Raw genomic sequence first — 23,889 nt, 5'->3', positions numbered from 1 at the left:
GCATGAGTAGCTAAATCTATCGAATGGGTTGAGAAGAACTTAGTTAACATGACCTAGGATCTTCATTGCATGTGATCATCTTGTCTTATGTTGTACCCAACACCCCTTTAGGGCTACTCGAGAGAGAGTCTAAAGAAAGAACCTAAGACTTGGAAGAGCTAGGTTAGAATCTAGACTCGAGAGAGCAAGATTAGATTTGCATAAGCAAGAGATAGGGACTTAGAGATAAGCTCTGTTTGCCAACATGTATCGCATGCACCCTAGACATAGGTTATGGTATTATGCGGTTGCCTTGTATGTGTATATTTCATTCGTCATCGCATAAACAAGAATAGAGGCTTATGTGTAGGTCCTATAAACTTCATTACATATATCGCATGCATTCTAAATCTAGAAGTCGTAGCATTTACATTGAGAGATGACTTGCTATTGTATGTGTGTTACATGATCACATAACATGAACGCAATCCTAGGAAGTGTTAGCTGAACCCCTTCTCAACTCGTTCCCCGCATATTCATTGCATTTTCCATAATGTTAACTCTTTTCTTAACTCCGCCACATACATTTTATACCACAAACAAAAAACTAACCAATCATTAATTTATTTGTTACCACAAAGTTATCTTTAGAATTACCACTACATATCGTTTTCCTTAGTCCTTGAGTTCGACCCTGGACTTACCAGAAAACTCAGTAGGATTTATACTTGGATTCTGCTGAGAAAACATGTTGCACAACACATTTCCCATCACTGCAATTCCTTTCATCAATTCACAACATAAAATAATGCATCATTTTCATCGAGAAAAGACCTCTGTAAACCTGAGAACTCCAGAATGAAGGACAATTGAGTGGCCTCTGCACTGGCATGCGACAGAAAATCATCTGGGGCGCAAGTCTTTTGGAACATCCTTTTCTTACTTATGATTTATGAATCTCATTACTCTTATGCTATTTCAATTATCATTTATCTGTCTTCATCTTAAAAAAAAAAGGGAGAAAATTTTGTTAACTTCGTTATTTTATTATTATTTGACCCTCTCAATGTTTTTCTTTGCATACGATTGAGGTAAACGATTACGGAGGCACTACACGAAGACGCAACTACTTATTTCGTCAACGCAATCAAAAGAAAACTGATCGCCGCAAAGCAGGATGCGTCTACAAATAATGTGGATGACAATGCAAATTTGGAGGTTGTATCTTTCCTTGACTTTATTCCAAATTTTGCACTATCGCATCGCATTTTAATTTTGAATATTTTATCATCGCATCCTCTTTGGTTGGCGCAATCATTTATTAATTTAGTAAGTCACCACATGATTTCTTTTTGCCAATTATGATGTCAATGATGAAATGCCTGCCTTTATTTTTTTCATATATGCTAAAGTCAACTTAATTTTAGGACAGTCACCTCATGAAATATGTTTAGAAGTTAGTGGTCTGCTAGCTTTCTTTCAAACTGACCCTTTACGAAACTTCCTAAGAGCATCGCATGACTTCTTTCAATCTTTTAACAATGAGGACATTGCCGCATTTTAAATTTGGGGGTGCAATATTCATTTTCGACCTTGCTATTTTCAGCTTATAAAAAATAAAAAAATAATAATAAATAACGTTGCGATCGGATCCTACTCATAGTTGGATGTCCGCATGACACACGTGGGGGCAAGCCAAAACGAAGGTAGGAATCGTGATCAATGCATGAATAAAATGATCGCAACTCTACTGCCAAATGGGCATGAGTTTAGACTGAGAAAGAGCACCTTGCCCATAGTTGGATGTCCGCATGACACACGTGGGGGCAAGCCAAAACGAAGGCTAGGCACTTGGATCAGTGCAATGTCATAAAAAAAAAGTCCAAAATATACAAGGATAAAAATCATTTGAAAATACCTCAGTGAAAAAGTTTTTCTTATGAAATAAATCATGTGATGCCCAGGAATCTATTAAAGTCTTTTTGAAGGATAAACTTGCAGTCCCTAAATTTTAGAAATATTTTAAGAAGAGACCTGGATAAGAATTAAGAAAATTTTGGTGTATAGGATTTGAATAAGGCATCCTTGAGAAATCTAGGAAAGAGAAGGCGGTCGACTTTCTAAAGAAAATCTTTAGCTTATGCTTGAGGACAAACATTGTTTCAATTTGGGGGTGTGATAACGGGTAGAAATGCAGGTTATTACAGTGCTAAGTTACAAAACAATGCAGGATTGCGATGATAAAAATATACAATATTACGTCCAAAAGCATTAAGTTCAAAATATTGCGGTCGCATGTGTCCATCACATTAAAACAACTAACTTATGTAATTTTGTGCAGAAAATGCGTTGACGCTAGGCAAAAATACGATCCATAAAAATTAACGTCCGAGCGCATTAAGAGATTGCGTTAACGCAAGGCTATGCAATCATTTGCGCTCACGAATATCTACTCAAGAAGGTTTCTGCATAGAGTCGGTGCATCTTGGTGGGCGCATCTGGGTGAAAAGTGTAATAAATCACGATGGGACAGAAAGCTGATGACGACCGATTCCGAATTAAGTTGACAAGCTGTTAACAACCTACTGTAGCAAGTACACTCAACTTTTCTGTGACAAATATTCGACGCATCAGACAGAGAACTAATATCATCCCACCATTAAAATCATAAGAGAGAAGAAGCCTTTCACCCCGAAGCTCTATAAATACTGGAGGCCACCTTCAGTGAAGGAGTTCGTTCAGTTAGATAATTTTTCCCCTTTAGATAGAAGTAGCCTTGTTCTTAGTTTTCTTTCCTTCGAAGGCAGAAGTGAGTAAAGGGAGATTATACCGAGAGACCATTCCGGTGAACTTGGAAGAGTGCTAGGAATGTTGAGATCAGAGAGAGGGCCAAATCTTGCAGAAATAAGAACATCTTTTGAGCAGACTAGAGATAATAGTGTAAAAGCCTTGGGAAATAAGGAATTGCTACCAGGCTCTCTATCCTTACTTCCATTGTCATTTTGTACTCTGAATTTATTTATAGAAATGGAGATTTCATCTTTATATTTGTTCACTCTCTGTACATTATGCATGAGTAGCTAAATCTGTCGAATGGGTTAAGAAGCACTTAGCTAGCATAACTGAAGATCTTCATTCTATGCGATTATCTTGTATTATGTATGCGTCATTCGTCCATTAGAGATACGTGGAAGGGTAGTCTAAGGATAGAATCTAGGTTTGGAAAAGTCAGGTTAGAATCTAGGCTCGGGAGAGTCAGATTAGAACGCATAATCAAGAGATAGAAGCTTAGGAATTAACTCTGTTTGATATTAATGCATCACATGCATCGTAGAGATGGGTTATGATTGTATGCGGTCACCTTGTCCTTGTATGCATCTTGCATCATCGCATAGGCAAGAAGTAGAGACTTAGGAATAAGCTCTATAGACACTATCGCATTTATCGCATGCGTCCTAAAATTAGGAGTCACCGCATTTGCATTGGAAAATGATTTGCTATCACATGAGTGTAGTATGATCGCATAGTTTGACGCACCAACCAAACCATTAATTTATTTGTTACCACAATGTAATCTCGAAATTATCACCGCATATTGTTTTCCTTAGTCCTTGAGTTTGACCCTGGGCTTACCAAGAAACTCAGTAGGATTTATACTTGGGTCCTGCTGAGAAAACTTATTTGCACAACGCATTTTCCATCAACGTAACCCTTACCATTATTTCACCGCATAAAATAACGCATCATACATCGAACTTGTTTTTGTATAATTTCTAATATTTCTCCCATATACAAATGCAGAGTCATCCTAACACGAAGGGATTGTGGAACAAGCCATTCCCCCATTACTATGAACTATCAAGTGTGATTGGAAGGATAGGGCAACCGCGCACTATTGCGAGCCACCAGTAGTGATGGTTTCAAATTTGTTATGGGAAATGGAAGACGAGATTTAGCTAGAGTCACAAGAATACCTTACCCCTGATAATGAACAAACCAACTGTCTGAGGATGTAATGGAGGAAGATTAAGGAGATATGTCCACGGGGAGAGCAGATGTACCAGATATTTCCACCGACTGAGTGAGCATATTAGTAGAGCCATCTAGAGGGAGCAAGAGGAAACGACTCGCCTTCTATAATGAAATGATCGACTTCATGCGATCAACCATTGATATGAAATTGGCGCACATGGGCAGGCTCGTTGTGTAGCAAGCCGAGAAATATAAGATGGAATTTGGAAATCAGAAGAAGGTAGTTCAAGCCATATTTGGTATATTGAAAGGCTCATTAAGGATGATGGATGTGACTTGATTGATATAATTGACACGGATATATAAAAAATAAACCTCTTCCTAGTTGTACCAGAAGACAAACAGCTATAGTACTGTACACGCCTACTTGGTCGAACCCATTAGATTGACCACCTAATATTTCAACCCGAAAAAACATATATTTTGTGAAATTTTATGAACCAACCACATGTTTGGTCGGTTGATATTATTTTTGTGATCTACAAAACAATGTTACTGTACGACATCACATTCTCATTATCATTATCAAATGGAAGTTAATTGTCTTATGTACAATTTCAGTTCCATTTTATATAAAAATAAATTGTTAAGTTATCCAGTTATTCAACGTTCATGTGTACGATATGTGAAATAATAATGTTAAGTTAGCAAGATTCAATATATATATATAATATCAATTCATTAGTAATTGAACAGTAATATGAAATATATTTTGGTGGTATGTTTTACAGGTTGAAGAGAATTAGAAATATTACAGTCTTTGAAAAAAATACATGGAAAATAATCTATTATGTTCTACAAATTGAGATAAAAATTTGAGATTGTCCAGTTTATGTCATAAATTATTTGAGAAAATAGGTGTATAGTTGGAAATTAATCAACAATAGCAAAGCATAAAACTAAAAAATCAAAAATGAAATAAGAAACAGACAGAAAACAAAAATAGAACCAATCTCATTCACAAAAAACTGCATCAAATACCCCAGCTCAACTCAACTCAACTCAACTCCACACTCAAATACAGACTTCTAAACTCAACTCAACTCAACTCTACACACCAAACATAGACAATAATTACCAACTCAACTCAACTCTGCACAATAAACACAGACAATTTAACTCCCCATATAATTTAACTTTCCAGATAATAATTACCAACCCAATTCTCTGCTTTTATCACGCACCAAATGCTCCCTTAGTGAGTTTGATAATCTACCACATTTTGTACGATGGGTTACTGCTTTTATGACATCATTCATTAGATGTGCAAAATAATTTTTCCTTTTTACTTGGCTTCTTAACCCTCTTTTTCTTTTACTCGCCTACAAATTTAGCATCTAAGCCTATCCTTTGTAATGATATTTCAGTTTTTTGGTTTTTTTTATCAATGTATAGAGAAAAAACCATCTCTAACATAATTTTCTTTTAACAAAATACCAGAGTTGACAAATCAATAGGTGCACCCACATATTTCAACTAGGTTGATACATCTATAGCACCTTCATCATGTCTCGATCCAATAGTGTAGTATTTATTAAAATATATGAGGTGGTTATTAAAATATATGAATAATGTACTCTTTTTTCTTTATTAGGTTTTTGTTTCATTTGGTTTTTCCTAGTAAAGTTTTAACGAGACATATATTCTATATACTATGGACGTGTAAAGGGAATGTTATAAATATTTGAATTAGATATAATTGTACATAGATTGAATATCCCTAAATATCTTTTCCATTATATTCTATGTATATTTACCTTTTCTATATGATGTAAATTCTATAATTAGTGATCATTGGGATCACACAATTGAATAGATAGTACATTTACGCTCTATTGTCTTTTCTTCCTTGTTGTATAAGGATTCCTGGGTTTGGACCGAAGAAGCAATGTCACTCAATCATTATCAAATCGACTGCAATCTTTTTCTGTCCGTGAGGATCCCAACAGAGTGCTTTCTACTTCTAATAGGCCATGAACTAGATCAGAATCATTCTCAACGAGTCCATAAGAAGTGATCCCATTTTTTTCATCGGGTCCGGGTAGAGACCAAAGGTCTTGAACGACCGATCCGGCAGAACAACTCAAAAGATAAAGAAGTATCATTAATTTCTTCATGCTCGTTCCAAGTTCGAAGTACCATTTGTACAAATAAGAACCCCATTTGTTACATGATTTCTTCTTCATATAGATAGATATAGGATCTATGGAGCAATTACTTAGAAGTACATTTTGTGCAACAGCCCTTCCTATCTGATAGAAAAAGATCCCATGATCATGAACCGATCTTACTTGGGATCGAAAATCCCAAGTTTGTCTATGAAGAGCGGATCTAATTATATTAGTGTCTATAATTGATTTCATCGGGTCCGGGTAGAGACCAAAGGTCTTGAACGACCGATCCGGCAGAACAACTCAAAAGATAAAGAAGTATCATTAATTTCTTCATGCTCGTTCCAAGTTCGAAGTACCATTTGTACAAATAAGAACCCCCTTCGTTACATGATTTCTTCTTCATATAGATAGATATAGGATCTATGGAGCAATTACTTAGAAGTACATTTTGTGTAACAGCCCTTCCTATCTGATAGAAAAGGATCCCATGATCATGAACCGATCTTACTTAGGATCGCAAATCCCAAGTTTGTCTATGAAGAGCAGATCTAATTATATTAGTGTCTATAATTGATTTCTTCTGCGTAATACTAATCGATAGGGCCCCATTAGTAAGTGATCTAACATAATTCTTTATGATTAAAATCTCTCAAAATCATCAAACAAATATCATATTGTCTAAAAAAATATATCATGATAAAAACAGAGGTGTTTTAAGCCCTAAGCTATACAAATGTTTGCAACTAAATTTTACCGTCATACCAAGGTTGATTGTTTTTTTTTTTTTCCCAAATAAAAGTGTAGGGGTAATCATATGTACCCTAGATTTAGTTGTTTTTAAAAAATACGAATAAATAAAATTACTTCGTGCAATTCCATCACATCACATGGTATAAAATTTTTATCCATATGTTTACATTTTTAACAATATTTCTATATTTCTATAGAATCGATATAATATGAAAGGTAAATAACATTTTCCCTCTATTAAAAAAATCCATGAAACATATAAAATAAATAACAAAATATCACTATATTTATATAAAATATATTTATAGAAGCTTATTAATTTTCTTTTGATTATTCATTTTTTATAATTTTTTCCAAAATATTTATCCACATCATCATTTTATTATTATCATCGTAAAATTTAGATTGCAATATTTTACTTGTATCAATAGATATATATATTTTGACAATATGTATTATGGAGAAATCTAACATCTAATTTAGATTAAACACTATGATCATCGTACATTAGTTTTAAATAATTTTAGGCATTGCATGAAAGTATACTTGATATATGCCAGAAAGGGGACCGATGAAACATGATTGGCATTAGGCATAGGGTAGCATGGAAGTCTCTATAGGCTATACCATATACTAAATAAATGCTTTATCCAACAAAGGGTTGTGGTAGTTGCCAAATGTGATGAAGAGTGAGCCACATTTTCTTTGCCACATATTATGGCTATGAAATATGGCAAATGGATGTCAAGACAACTTTTTTGAATGACCATATTAATGAAAGTATTTTTATGTCTCAACCAGAAGGGTTCATCAAACAAGGACAGAAACAAAAAGTCTATAAGCTTAAACAATCCATTTATGGATTAAAGTAAGCTTCAAGATCCTGGAATATAAGATTTGATACTGCGATCAAATCTTATGGCTTTGAACAGAATGTTGAAGAACCATGTGTTTACAATAAATAGTCAATAAAACTGTGGCATTCTTAGTACTTTATGTTGATGATATCTTGCTCATTAGGAATGAGACAAGCTTCCTTGCTGACGTAAAGAGATGGTTAGCAACACAGTTCCAACGTTCCAAACTCATTGTGACAGAAATACCGCATTCACAATCAAACATACTAGTTATGCATTTAACAACAAATTACAGCATGCTTTGAACTTTTAATAACAAAAGGAGGAGAAACATACCAATTGAAGAACTTTTCTTCGCATAAATCTCACTCTCGTCAAAGAAGCAAATATCGTTGTCGTTGAGATCATCCAAGCTATCATCCACCAAATCTTGCTATCATCTACCCACGAATGGACTCCTCACGAACAAGGTAGCAGGGAAGACACCGCCACTCGGAACCCTCGGTATTCTTGGAGTGAGAATCCAGAAGGTGTGGGATTTGTTGGATTTGGTAGAGGGAAGGAGGAAGGAACGATCGCTTACCACGATCAAGCAAGTGGCAGATAACGGATGTCTATTGTATAGACGACTTCTTGATCGTTTAGTAAAAGGTGCACGATCGTGTAGTAAACTGGGGTTGATCGTATAGACGATCATTTAGTAAAATGCTTGGGTGCTCGATCACTTAGAAAAAGCTAGACGATCGTTTAGGTAAATCTATGCAATCGTATAGGAAATGCACGCCTGTTGGTATTCCTAGAACTCGCAGTTCGTAAATTTTGTGTTAAACATTTTTATTTATCATAAAATATTATTGAGTATTTTTATTCAAAAAAGACATTGATATTGCATTCTATAATGAAAATCCAGTAAATGAATCCATGACTATAGTATGAATACTTTAACTTTATGTGATGGCATAAACAAGATCAAGTTATAGCCTAAATGGTCTATAAATATATGGATAAAGTTGGGTGTTTCATCCTGGTAATACTGATGGATGCGGCCCATTTCGTATACTTGACACAAATGATGTGATCCTAAATCATTCATGTAAAGACGTGTGAGTGAGGGCATCCTATGCAATGAGTTTGCATAAGACTGGACCTCGAAGTAGTCACTTTTCTTTATAACGATTTTTTATTGTTAAAGCTGACTATTTCAAACTAAAATGACCTAGGATAACACGATCTTAATTCTGAGCTAACTATGAACTCCTGTTTATTTCGATATTATCCTTTGATCTGCATAGGTGAGAGTAATCCAATTGTGTTTATGTCCTAATTTTGCAAAAATCCTGCAGATTGTAAACTATACACGTTGTTATGAATAAAATAAAAGTTATTTTATTTGGCATTTACTCATATCCAATAAACAAAACTCCATGATTATTGTATAAAAACTTAAGCATGTATATGAGATATACATGTGGATCATGCCTTAAGTGATAACCTAAATAGGTCATAGTATAAAGATTAAGGAGGGATACCTGATCCTGGTGATACTACGGACTCAATCATAGTAGGACTATGACTTATGTTCATTAGAGGGATCAGTGGTACTTAAGGAGTTAGATGTAACTACAAGGACATAACGGTAAATTGGCCTAGTTGTACTTACGAGTGATATGTGAAGAGTTATCACACTGTTGATTGGTTGATATGGACACAAAATATATCTGTAGTGAGGAGAGTGCAACTGTCGGTCTTTAGTAGAGTGCCCGACAGTTAACGAATGGTGAATCCCATGATTAAAGAGTTTAGTCAATTATTCACGTACCGTTGGAGCTTCAAGTTACAAGTTCATACGGTCTCCTTGGTAGTTCAATGGACTCAAGTTGAGAATCAGTTCTTGGTGTTTATTTGAAATGTTCAAATTGATAAGAGGAAATTCGATTATATATGATATAATCGGTGTGATGTATGAGATACATCAAGTGGAGGATTGATGTAAATGTGATTTACATTAAGTACCATAAAAAAGAACTATAGTTTATATGTTCATGAGATGAAATATTAAAACTATAGGTTATAAATATAATACGGTAAGTTAGTTATATATATATTTATAATAAAATTAATTATTGGATAATTATCTCTTTTTCTCTAATAACCAATTGAGTAGGAGGTTATTGGTGGTTTTATGGTAACCGTGAGATAAAAGAATAAATGTTTTCCTAGATTTAGAATTGTTGCTTACGGAAAGGAACTCATTGTTGTCAAGTAAAATGGTTTCACTAAACGATAGCTCATAGAGAGACTAAATGATCATGTAGTGTTACTATACAATAGTTCACTCAACTGATTGTAGCTAAACGATCGTAGGACATTGTCTATACGATAGACTGCCTTCTTCTACACGATTGAGCATTCGTCTATACAATAGACACTTCTCATCTCCTACTTGCTCAATCATCTACATGATTGTTGTTCCTTCGGTCTCTGCCTCTAAATATGAAATTGAATTATATTGGTGGAATTAGTGTTTTATTGATTTAATATTAAGATATTAAATTAATATTATTTTAATAAAAAAATTAAATAAAATTGTTTTATTTAAAATCAAAATCAATTTTTTTTAAGAAATTGATTATAAATAAAACAGAAGTGGATTTTTCCAAATCTTGGGAAAATCCACTATCTCTTAATGATATATCATCAAATTTCACCAAATGAATTCCAAGGAGGAGCTACCCTCCATACAACCTTGTATGTTTGCATGAAATCAGTCTATAAAATGCATCTTCATGCGTGGATTTGATGAGAGAAGCTAGGATTTTCTAACTGTTATACTGATGTATTGAAAACCCTTCTCAACCCACCGAAAGTTCATCATCTATTTAGCTTAATTTGAGTGTTTCCACCACATATTCCTTCTTGAGCCTTAAAGAGAAGATCTCGGTGGTGGTCTTGTTGAAGTTTCAAGCTCAATCTTGAAGTGATTCTACTGAATTTGTGGATTAAGTCTTCAAAGGTAATGTTTGCTACAAACCTTCTTTGAATTTCATTTGAATAACATGTTTAAAACTCAAATTAAGTCTAGTTAGAGTGCTTATTGATTCTAATTTGTTTCACTGCATGTTAGATTACTCCTTCACATTTTATGTATGATCCCCTTGTCATTATCTCTGTTTTTCCCTGTTTTACATACATGATCAAAATTCGATGTTCACAACTACTAGAAAATAAAAATAAAAACATATCTCATCATCGCTATTGTGAACTATTGGCCATTTGGTTGTTTGTTTTTTTCACCAATTATTTGAGTTGCTCTTAATCTTTCACTAGCTCTACTTCTTCCTTCGACTTTTTCTTTTTTCATACCTTGAAATGTTTGGCTAATCGTAAACTTATCATTTTTATACAAATAACCAAAGGGCGATACTTTATATCATTTTGATTAATCATTTCTGTTTAGAAGCCCTACAAAGACGACATTATTTTATATCCCAAAAGATTTGAATCTAAATATTTAACAATAAAACCACTTTCTAATATCTAAAAAACCAGTATTAATCTTTGTTTATTTTTGAACAAATAATGGAATATTTATATATTATATATAAACAGTTTCGTTCAACATTTTTTTCATCTCTTCAACGTGCAAACAAGAGTTAGACCATATTACAATGCATGGATTAGAAGAAAGTTTAGGAATAGTAATGTTGTACAAAATTAGAAAATTTAAACAAATTTCAGAATTGACCTTCCTCCCTCACTCAAATTAGTAAAGAAGGGGCCTCAATGTCAAAAGTGTGGGAATCAATAAAGGAGGGACTTAAAAGGACTAGAAGCAAGTGTTAAGATTCAATACCTGTGGAGAAATATTCGATGTCGTCCAAAAGTCCATTGAAGCTACCGCTTGAAGCTGTCGAGAAAGGGCTTCAATGTCAAAGATCAAGCGCTTGAAGCTGTCGAGAAGGTATTTCTTCTCTTGAATGATTTTTGAAGAGAAGGTTTTTCTTCTATCGAACAATTTTTGAACGATTTTTGTAGTTGTCGAGAACCCTCACACCTACCTTTTTTGCATTGAACAATTTTCAGGGAAAAATGTTTGGTTGGGGTTTTGGTTTAAATGAATGTGAATTGTTAGAATTCGTTGATCACCGTATGAGGTGTGAGGGTGGATTAGACACTTTGTCATAATGCATTGTTTAGTGTATGATAGTTGTAGGTAGAGTGTATTGGGTATTTTCAAATGGTTGTGAAACCCTCATGCCTTTAAAATTCTACTGGGGTAGTTTTGACAATTATTAATCATTATTTTTAAATTTTATATTCCGTTTTGCTATTATTACAATTTTAAAAAGTTTTTGCTATTTATCCAAAACAAAACATAAATTTTTTTATTTATCTGGTCAGCCCTATTTATGAATTAGATGAACTATATTAGTATGGCTCACCTTATCTAAATGGATTGTAATTATATTTTAAAAAAAAAAAAGAATATAAGCCCATAGCAATTAGATATAAATAAATTAAAAGAATGAAAATTGAGTCACATAATATAAGAAATCAAGCAGCGAAAGAAAATGCACGTTATTAAAAAAGGAATGAGATAGAATTTAAAATTAAGAACTATGAAATAAAATTAAAAGAATCAAATCAATTCCTATATGATATTCCCTTAATTTTCTAACCACTCTCATCATATCCTTTTATACTCTAAAAGAATATTTTTATATAAGAAGCAAACTTATAACAACAAAATTGTCATCACCAATCGATTAAACTCCATTTTGCTCTCTGGTTCCATTCATTATTTCAAACAGAATTTGTCACAACCTTAGAACAATGTTTATTGGAGATAAGTATTTTGCTTCTTATTTTGTTGAATGATTACACTTCGTTGCAAAATTTTACTTCCTCCTCGCTTTGGGAATGAACAAATGACTAATTAGATGTGAAACACTTGTCCAATTTCTTTAGCAACTATTTTTCATTCAAATATTATATTTGTTTTTTCTCTTCTAAAGAAATAACCTCTCTAAGACATACCTTTCATTTCAAAACATCAATTTAGGGATGAAAAATAATTTTTTTTTTAAATAAATAAGCAAAGAAAGAAAAATGATAGATAACAATACCTCTTCAATAACTTGATAAAATTTCCTTTTGAAGAACAAAAAAATTATTGTCATTGTTATTTTTTGAAAGATTTTTCTTCTCAATGTTTTGTGGAATTTCAAATTTTGATATGATATTGAAGGCATTGGGCATCAATTTCTTTATTTTTATAGGTACTATCACACATCCATACACTTACAATGAAATAGTTGTGTCTCATCGTTATCAAATCCAAATAATCATGTCCCTTCAACATTAACAGACACATGAGAACTACTACGTCAATTGGAGAGCTACCTTATAAAAGGCAAGAGGGGAATTGTCAAAATATATATGGACGAAAAGGGAAGAAGAAAATTCTCCTATTATAGCTCATTTTAATATGGTATAAATATAGTTTAATCATTATTACATTACACTTTTTTATACAGCATGCATTTGACAAGCTTCTCAAGCGTGGGAAGGTTTTGGTTTTGATCATAACCGTATAAAATGGGCACAAATCTTGCAATATTCAAAGAAGCTTCAACGAAAGGAAGAGGGAATGGATTACTGGAGGACAAACATTCTTTATTGAGCTTCTTCCATGTATTTGAAATCAAATTGGCAATGTGGTTTCGAGTGGTCTCAATAGAAGCATCTTGATTGTCTATCATGTAGTAATTCACATATGATCCATCATATCCCTCTTGATTCTCGTCCTATTCAATAAGAACATAAATTAAATAGTTTTTTTTTTTTAAGGAAGATATTGATGAAAATGCATGTTAAATTAAATTTAAGTGTAGAAAGACAAACCTTGGCAGTTCCCAGGTCATCTTGAAGGCGCAAAATGGTAGCAGCAGAAGAAATAATAATTGGGTCATTGTCTAAAAGATGAACAGTATGATTGGTAATTGATTGTCCTAACAAAAAGAAGACATGAACCAAAACCACATGAACTCCACTGCTCACAACTCCATTTCTTAAATACTCTTCGGCACTTGGAGAATCACCACTAGCAAACCATCTTCCTTCCACAAGGAATGCGTCGCAAAGCTTTGCCCACTAAAAAAAAAGTATGTCTATGTTTAGAGAATATGGATGAATAATTAAGTTCACTTGGCAATAATTTAATTTTTGTTTTTTTTTAAAAAAAGTTAAAGTCTATTTTATCAACATTTTTTATAATAATTCGCATCTTTATTAAATACAATTGTTGAATTCTTAGCCAAATTCTAAAAATAAAAAAAAAATTTTAAAGCTATTTTTTTAGTTCTCAAAATTTACCTTAATTTTTTAAATCAGTATATAACAAAAGAAGAAATTTGAAGGAGGAGTAGCGTCTATAAGCTTAATTTAGAAAAACAAAAAAACAAAACAAAATAATTATCAAACAAGACCTAAATAATCCTCGAATCTTTGTATTTTATTTCATTACACTTTAAATCTCATTGTAATTTTTAAGTCCACAGATGATAAAAATATCAAGAATATATGAACGTATATTGGTAAACTTTTTACAACTGAAAAGATAAATAAAATTACCGATTTTTGTAAAGAGTCGATAGGATTCCAAGCGTGCTTCTTATAGATTTTACTACTAATTTCATTAGTGATTTGGTAAAGTGATTTGAAACAGATCTTCATACACTCTGGTAGTGCTTCGGCCATTGTAACATCCCATCTGCATTAACAAACCTTCTCAATATAAGTTTTCAATTATGTTGGAATTTAAATTTCAGTTTCAGAGTGGGTTAGGTTTAAATTTTTTTCACTGTTTATTTTTGAAAATGAGTAATTTGACATTGATAAAAACACTTTGAGTATATTGCAAATCAAACAAACTTGTACGTAATTTTTTTTTTAAAATGTGTAACCTCACATACATGAGTGTTTTTATTTAAACAATTTTTATAAAAAAATGTTTAAATGAAAATAACTCTTTTTAGTCCATCCAAATAGATCTTAAGAGTTGTTTGATCCACTGGGTGCAGTAAACATTTTGGTGCTAGTAAGTTTGTACTTAAGATGTAAAGTTGTAAAATAAGATATCTCAATAAATGTGAAAAGTAAAAATAGATTTAAACCAACTTAAAAAATTGGTAGGCCAAACGATCCCTTAGTTCATACCTTTTAACTACTTCTGTGAACAATGTAAGCTGGCCGAGCGAGCCATAAACATCGAACATGTCGTCGATAAGATAGATAAAGGAGACGGCTTTTGAAAGTTGAATCCTTTCATCGGAAAAACATGGATCTATGAGGCAAACCAACGAACAAATGTACCATTTAAGTGGTTGGTCCCTTGCAAATGGCAATGTTTTACCTAGACCCGTCTCTTTCCACCATCTAAAAGGAACATTGACAAAATTTTAACGTTAATGTTGTTCCGTAGATATTTTTCATCCCATAAATTTTGTCAAAAACTTACCGTTTGAATTGGAAAAGTTCTTGTTGGTGCATATTTTGGGCGATGTTGAAATCCATTTTGGCCAGTTGTTGAAAAGCATTGGCCCATCCATTATTTGTGGCATCTAAATCTCCTATTCCAAAATAATCTTTGACCATGAATTTTGAGAAGCTTGTATGATATGGATTTGCCAAAGTTCTTGAAACATTATTAGCCTCTTTGCTATCAATACTATTGTTTGTGATGTATTCTTTTAAGATTTTGGAGCTAAATTTTTTTGCTTCGTCGAGTATATCTTCTTCTCCTGGTAAGCATAAATGTGAAGCTTCATATAAACTCATTAACCCTTTGATGTCTTGCTCAAGATTCTGCTTGAAATGTCCCTCCTCCTCCATGAAAACGTTGAACACATCTGTTTAAAACAACATAATTATTAGCTTAAGAAAAATTCTTAAAACATTATGAATTTAAAAATACATTAAGCCTCATAAGAATATAATTATTTTAATCATATATGAGTTTAAGCTGATAGGTTTAAGAGTGTATGATTCGATATTTTATTTATATTTTAAAAAGTTTAAAAGATACAAAAATAATTTAGGCCTGACTAAAATTATTTCATTTTTTAAATTGATGTTTGTTTCATCTCAATTTTGTTAATGGTAATTTTCATCTTTGTCAAAAAAAAAAAAATGAATTTCTAATCAAAATCTATAAAAAAAAAAAAAAACTAGTTTTTGAAAACTAGTTTACTTTTTCCTTTTCCTTTAGTTTTCAAAATTTTACTTGGTTTCAAAACATTAACAAAAAGTAGATAACAAAACATTAAAAAAAAAAACTTATAGATAGAAATAGTTTATTAGATATTTAAACACCCTTGGAAAACGACACCTCAAGAGCAAACTATCGAGGTGTGAGAGTCAAGTCACTTAAGTACCACATTAGTTATCCCATTCTAACTAATGTGGATAAAGGTAGTGTTAATAAACTTAATTTAGAAAAAGTATTGTAAATTGTTATCCAACGAGGTCATAATTTACCTGAAGGCACGTGAAAACCTCGTTGTCTGAGAAGTCGAAAGCGAAGAGCAACTTCATGAAGCTCATCGTCATTCATACGATGACCGTCTAGATCGATAAAAATTGCATATTGGCGTCGTAGAATGACATCAATCAAGGTTTGGAAACGGTAGTCGAGGCCTAAACGTTGGACAGCATCGATCAAATTCAAAGTTTCCAAAGGATCATCCAGACGGCAGTTCATCAAATCATTCTGCAAAAACCCAATCAGCCACAATCTTTTTTATGACTTTAATTAATACCAAGCTCAACGAGAAGAAGAACAATAATAATAATAACAAAAAAAAGGAACAAGAAAATTATTAGTACATGGGAATTATCGGAGAGTAATTGGAAGGAAGAAGAATTGAAGCAAAGAATAGAGTTTTCTGGAGGATTCAGTTGGACAAACTTAAAGCAATTATCATTGTTGCTGTGAAGTTTAATTGGGAACTTTGTTTCGGCCATTAAAGCGAAGAATATGGTGATATTTGTGATCCAAGAAGAAGATAAATGGACAGTTTAAAATTGCTTTGATTCGCTATGAGATGGATCGTCCACCCCTTTCCCCTTATATGGAGTGAAAATATAAGAGAGCACAGTACTAATTCAATTATTGTTCTTCATAATAAAATATATTGTTATTATTTTATTGGTTTCAATTTTTTGTTTCTCATTTGTCTACTTTTTAAGATTTGTTTTCGAAATCCAAACAAAGTTCTGAATTTTTTTTTTTTTTAAAAAAATCGTATTTAAAAATTTATTTTTATTTTTTGAATGGTAGGAATAGATGAAAACCATAGAAAGGAAATTATTAAAAAAATAAAAAATTTATCTTTTTAGATAATTTCAAAAACAAAAAATAAAATGGTTGGACATTATACATCTATAATTTTGAGTATTAAGTATGTTTGGTCCAGAGTTTTAAATATGGACCATTTTAGGCCCTAAATTTTTAATAATCGACGAAGCCTCATTTCCTATGATAAGTGCAGATTGTTTACTTAATTTAATTTTCTTTTTAGAATAGTTCTAATGGATTGAACCTTATTTTTATGAGATTTTATGGATTCATCTCAGATAGCTGAACACATTATTTATCTTCCCCTTGTTCAGAAGCATATTTTATAGAAGTTGTTACAAATATAGCAATCAGACTCAAAGTATTAAATTTAAAAAAATAATATAAAACAAAATAATTTACAAATATAATAAAATTTAGTTTCAATTCTCATAGTTTTTCAGTCCTAGACTATATCAATAGTAGAAGTCTATCAACGATAGGGTTTATACGGATAGAATTTGTTATATTTGTAATTATTTAAAAATGTTATTAAACAATTAATTATTAGTCTTAAAAGTGATATTCATTACAATTAACCTATTTAGAATCATTTTTAAAATTTATGGATATATTTTATCTATATATTATATTATAGAGAATAATATTTGTTTGGTCCTTAGTTTTTTACTCTAGTTTCTACTAGTCTCTAAATTTGAAAATGTTATATATTTAGGTTGAGTTTTGTTTAATTCAGTCCCAAAGTTACAAATTGTTACAATTTTATCCTTAATATTGAGTTTTATTTCTATTTTGTTCTTGAGTATTAAGATTTTATATATTTGATCTCAAATTTTCATTAAATACTCACTTTCAATCATTGAAGTCAATTTTTATTAATTAATTTAAAATAATTATGAAGTGAAATTTTAACTTTAATTTTTTAAAAAGGATAAAAATAATGAAACTTAATTAATTATAGTTCTTTTAAAGATTTTTCATTTATTAGCATAAATTAATGTTAAAGACAGAAAATGATTATTTAGTGAAAAATCGATATTAAAAGTATAAATCCTGAAATATAGAGAATAAATTGAAGCAAAATTAAAATGTCAAGAGTAAAATTGTAACATTTTTATCTAAAGACTAAATTAAAATTAAATTCAAAATTTAAGGATTAAATGTATAATATTTTAAAATCTAACGACTAATTAGAAATTAAACTCAATATTCAATTCAATAATTATGAAATAATGCTTTCCATCTCAATAACTACTTTAGTCCAATTAAATGTTTAAAATTTATTTTAGTTCTTGGAGTTTTTTTTTAAATTTTGTTTTAATCTCTAAAGTTAAAAAACTATCTTTTTTAGAAATACAAAATACTTATTTTGAACTTTGAACAAAACAAATGGTGGCCCACTCACAAAATTGCCAATAAAGGCAGCTATTCACACGATATTGTTGGTTTCCATCACGGTTGGAACACTTTTATTTCGACATGATATTATTAAAGGAGGGTGTTACGAAATCGATAATTAAAGAATATAAAAAAGAAAAAATCGACACATAGATATACGTGGTTCACTAATAGTGTGTTGGCTACGTCTACGGACGGAGGGAGAGGAGAATGTTTTCAGAAAATTACATCAAACGGTGCATCTAGGGTTAGAGAGTTTATATAGCGTACTACTCTAAACCGTAGGGTCATAATCGTAAATAACTATAAATAAATAAATATGCTGAATATGAATTCTGAATAGGTTTCAAGGACGTCCCCGAAATCCCACCAGGACGCCTCGTACTTAGTTGTTCGAAGCGCCAACAAACAAATTCAAGACATTTCAACATATGGTTTATTTTTCAGTGTATGAAAAATTACATATGGTCTTTTAAATTTTAAAATATTTATTTTAATTCTCAAATTTTTAAGAATAGGTACTTTTTCTTCCTAAATTTTTCAAAGGTAACTTTTTCTAGTTTTTTCTAGTTTTCTAGATTTTAGATTTAAAAACGTCCCTCAAATAAATTATTATTATTGTTTAAAATAATCGTATGATAGTTTATATTATAAAAAATAACTTCAAAAAATTATAGGTTCTCTCTAAAATAATTTTTCTAATTTTAAATATCATATTACTATTTTAAAAAAAAAATGTATAAAATTGATCTTTTAAAAGTATTCTTAAAAATTAAGAGATTGGAAAGAAAAAGGTATATTTTTAAAACTCAACAACCAAACTTCACAAAATTGGGACTTTTGTTTACTTTTCTTCATTTAAATCTCGGTTTTTAAGTTGAAAAATTTAATTAGAAACGTTTTTTTTAATTTGTAATTTTCTATCTTAATCGTCTTCTGACTTCGAAAATTGAGAGAGATTGTTAATTAATGAATTAATTCCAAAGATAGGCATTAGGATTTCTTTAGACATTTGACTTGTCAATCTGGCGAATGAATGACATAATTTATCCGAGTGAGAAACTTGTTGGAATAATTAATTTAATAATTAATCCATAAATTATGGGATAAGTATACGGAAATTGATTTGACAGAAAAAAAAAAAAACTAAAAATAGAAATGTCTGTTCTTTTAATCCATCTGATTTTAACATGGCGTTGAGTTTTTACATCAATCTGGTGTAGTTCTAAATCAAAGTGAGTTATTATCCTAAAAGAGTCTTTCGATGAAATCGGAGAGAAAGTTTCTTCATATTCAATGCCTTCCTTTTGAGTGAAACCCTTTACAACACGAGTCTTATATCTTTCGATATTTTCGTATGAATCTCTTTTGGTTTTAAATATCCATTTACAACTTATGAGTTTCATTCCTGGTATGACAATTCGACAAGTTCTTCATGGGTTTTATTTCCTCTTCCTTAGCATTTATCCACTTTTGAGAGTTAGAATTTTGTAGAGCTTGTTAGAAGTTGATAGAATCATTTTCCATTACATCCACATCATGGTGATGTTCTTGAAGAAATACAATATAACCATCTGGACTTGCACTTCTTCGTTCTCTAGTGGATCTTCTTAGCGACACTTTTTGAAGTTATTGAGTTTGAACATCGGTTCAACAACGGGGACTTCAATGTTGTCTTGTTTTATAATTTGTTCAAAAGTGAAGTAAGGAGTTGGAGCCTAACATCATTTATAATCATATTAGGAAAAGAAACTAATTCCTCTTCAAAGACAACTTTCCTTAATGTTATCTTCCCCTCAAATTCAACATCCTCAAAGAATCTAGCATTTCTCGTCTCAAATAATGATCTAGAAGTGAGATCATAAAACTTGAAACATTGAGAGCACTCATAGGGCATAGCGGCCAATAGTTCTCGAATCCAATTTTCTTTCATTAGGCTTGTAGGGCCTAGCCTCAGCTGGACAACCCTATTATATCTTAGATATAACCAATGGATCATTCATGCTAAATTTTCAAGAATAATATACCAGATTTCATTGCAAAGTTGGCGGCAATTATAAGGCGGCTATTGTCTTCCTCAACCAAAACTCTAAATACCCGATATCTCTCTAGATGGTATTTAATAAATACTAAGTGCTTATTGTTTTGGTATATTGGGGACCATAGCCTTAAGGTCTCTTTGTATACTAGTTCAATTATGGCTTCCATTAAACCTTAATTAACTAGGTATGAGTTTCTATCTATTAAGTCTATACTCAATTAGGAATCTAGGGTCATTAATTAATTAGATCACATAATATGACTCAATCTAATAAAGTAATCGAATGTGATAATTATTAATCCACATACATAGCCCATACTTTAATTAAACGTATTATTATTTAAAGAGATTTTCAAAAATAGAAAAATAAGGGAAATTATTTACACAAAATAACAAAATTTAATCTTCTCTGGTAAAAGCTGATACAGGTTTATAGGAATCTATCACGTTTATATGGTTATCAAAAGAAGTATTAATTTTTTTGAGTTTTTGAAAAATAAAAAAGGTCTAATAATAAGATTCCGTTTTGTTTTCTTATTCTTTTAATGTATACAAGTTCCCTCCGAATTTTCCAATATAGTTTTTACCTTTCTTTAAAGAATAACTACAAATTTCGAAAAACAAAAACAAATCTTTGAAAACTATTTTTTTTTTTTTCAAATTTTCAAATTTTCGTTTGGTTTTAGAAAATATTAGTGAAAAGACATGAATAATAAAACATACAAATTTATGACTATAATTTATAAGCTTAATTTTCAATATCCAAAATAAAAAGTTAAAAGGTTATCAAACACGATCTTAATATTTAAGAAAATGTTATTCTTGCTAATGGATAAAAGTAAATTTAGTATTATATCAAACACTTTAATATTCTCTCTCACTTGTGACTTGAAAATGTGTAGAAGAACCAACAAGTAAAAATCAATATTAATTGGAGAGTAAATAACATTGTAGAGTTTGAACACACAGGATCTCCTCGGGTTCCTACTTTGATATCATGTTAAATCACATATTTGATTAAAAAAAAAAATGCGAAGCTTATAGGTGAAGGTAAATTTAATACTATATCAACACAACACTTTAGCAAAAAGACTAAAATTTGATAGGAAACAATCGTAAATTTAAATAGCACAAATTAAACATGAAATCATTAAGCCCTTTAATTACATTTGGTTAATTTTATGTCAAATGATTCAATCTAAGCATGACTCAATTGGTTAAGATATACATATTTGATTAAAAGATTAGAGGTTCAAATATCTTATTGTATGGAAAATTTATAAAATTATATTAAATGAGAGAGAAAAATAATATCACTTTCTATGAGTCTCTACCTACCCTTCTAATCTCTATATATTTAATCTTTTATTCTCGTTCTTTCAATCTAAAAATAATTAAGTTAGAATTTAGTCTCTATAATTAGATAGAAAAAAATTTAAATAGTCTTTATAGTAGGGACTATCTATGAGATAAATATAATATCCATCCACAACATGTTATCTACATTTGTTTCAATATTTCAATATGCTAAAAAAACAGTATTATTGATTTTTTTTTAAAAAATGTGAAAATGACGATTCTCCATTGTTTCTCTCTCTTCCACATTTGCGAAGAAAAAGAATGTGTGGCTGAAATCATCTCACGCCAAAAATACATTATTGCATATCTTTTCTTAAATTATCACGTGAAAAAAATAGGTGAAATTGTTAATCGAGGCCCACTAAATTTTCTTAAGATTCACAAATCTAGCAAATTCATAATTATCTTTTGATAATCATTTTAGTTTTATAATTAATTTTGTAGATTTTTGTTTTATGATTATATATTTTTTTTTGAAAGAAAAACAAGAGTAATGTATGTTTAACAATTGCATTTTTTTCTTTTAAAAAGCAAAAACATCGAATTTGTTTAATAACAATCTTTTTTCCAATGTCAAAAAGGATAGAAATAAAGAGATGTTTTAGAGAGAGAAATATGTAAATATGTAAATAAAAATTTAAAGACAGGGATAATAGTTATTTTGAGAAAAATTAGATAAAGATATGTTTTAGAGAAAATAATAGTTGAACTTCATCCTTTGATTCATGTAGATATAATTCAATCTTTAGTACTTGATCTTTTTATCATCTATGTTAGATGCATATGCATAATTTGAGGAAGCATAACGTGTAGATGTTCTTGAAATTAAAGTTTTGGAAGATTATTTGTATCTCCAAAAAAAACTTTGGTCTTCAAGTATGATTCAGCTTCAGGAGCTAAGTTTTAAAATTATTGAGAGAACCCTCACTAAGCTCTCTATAATTTTAAATTTATAAAAAATTTTAATGGCGAAGAGCTCATCTATATAAAGAGTTTTCATATTAACTTTGTGAGCTTGAGCTTGATTGATTCATGGTCTTGGCTCTTGAGCTCAACTAATTTGATTTGGGACTTGGTTGCTTTTTGAGCCAAATTAAACCTATTTTTCGGATCAATTTTGGACTTGAACCCAATTATTAATACCTTGGGACCAAATTATTTTATATGATCTAATGATCACAACGAAAACACGTGGCATCATCGAAATTTGTCAACGGTCTCCAATTTCAATCTGTGACATATTTCAACTTTTAATTGGTCTCAAATTTGATAGTTTGTAATTTTGTTATTAATTTGAGAAATGACATGACAATTTGAGATTGATCCAAAATTTATAATTCAACCCATATTTATTTGTCTTGGCCTCTTAACTGTTTTTGTAAAAGATATTTCAATTCAGATTTTTTTTTTCTTTTAAAAAAGGGACTATTTTAATTTTTCTATTACAGTCGGTTTTTACTCTAGTAAATTAAAAATTGAAAAAGACTATGTTTACTAAACTGTAATGAAAAGTGGTGTAATCATAATGAAATTTTATTGATGGATCAATCATAATGAGTCTAAATCATTGTAAATGCAATTGGATTACTTTTGATCACGTATACTTAAAATTACAAATATATCAAATTTACTCTTACTGATACTGTTACCATTAACTTTACTGTTACTATTTGACCCTAGTTGTAACGATAACAATAAAGGTATAGGTAAAGATAATGTAGATGTACAGATTCATAATTCTCAAACTGTTATAGTAACGATATTTATAACGGTAATGATAATGATAACGTTAAAGATAATGAGCCTCACGTAATTTTCAAGCACACTCAAATTGAACACTCTCTAGTATTCAATTAAATTGCGTGTTTTGATTACAGATTTGGAAGTAAATCCAAAATTCATTTTGAATACAGAATACAAGTAAACAACAGCAAACATTTTCAAGTGAGGCCCAATTTTTACTTCACCATTAATAGATTACATTTCGTAAACAGAGCATAT

At 30.7% G+C, this 23,889-nt stretch overlaps 1 protein-coding gene across 1 annotated transcript; it reads right to left on the bottom strand.

The window, feature by feature from the left end:
• Nucleotides 1–13,172: 13,172 nt before the first annotated feature.
• LOC150034666 ((3S,6E)-nerolidol synthase 1-like) lies at nucleotides 13,173–16,881 on the bottom strand. The gene is made up of 7 exons (XM_090316661.1): nucleotides 16,619–16,881; nucleotides 16,271–16,502; nucleotides 15,252–15,642; nucleotides 14,951–15,169; nucleotides 14,366–14,504; nucleotides 13,637–13,885; nucleotides 13,173–13,539 (listed from the first exon to the last, which is right to left on the bottom strand). The coding sequence occupies exons 1-7, from the start codon at nucleotides 16,754–16,756 to the stop codon at nucleotides 13,252–13,254; spliced, it is 1,656 nt and encodes a 551-aa protein (XP_090172787.1). The 5' UTR covers nucleotides 16,757–16,881; the 3' UTR covers nucleotides 13,173–13,251.
• Between the last annotated feature and the right edge of the window lie 7,008 nt (nucleotides 16,882–23,889).

Source organism: Benincasa hispida, chromosome 8 (assembly GCF_027475165.1).
Source record: "Benincasa hispida cultivar pf3 chromosome 8, pf3_genome.v1.1, whole genome shotgun sequence".
NCBI lineage: Eukaryota > Viridiplantae > Streptophyta > Magnoliopsida > Cucurbitales > Cucurbitaceae > Benincasa > Benincasa hispida.
The sequence above is the reverse complement of the archived record's forward strand: the minus strand, read 5'-3'. Positions and strand labels throughout refer to the sequence as shown.

Bases quoted from the DNA above. Each gene is read 5' to 3' on its own strand.
- LOC150034666 (XM_090316661.1), bottom strand. From the start codon at position 16,756: ATGGCCGAAACAAAGTTCCCAATTAAACTTCACAGCAACAATGATAAT. The intron at 14,505-14,950 runs GTATGAACTAAG...TTGTTAATGCAG, and splicing joins TTCACAGAAGTAGTTAAAAG to ATGGGATGTTACAATGGCCG. The intron at 13,886-14,365 runs GTAATTTTATTT...CTTTTTTTTTAG, and splicing joins TCGACTCTTTACAAAAATCG to TGGGCAAAGCTTTGCGACGC.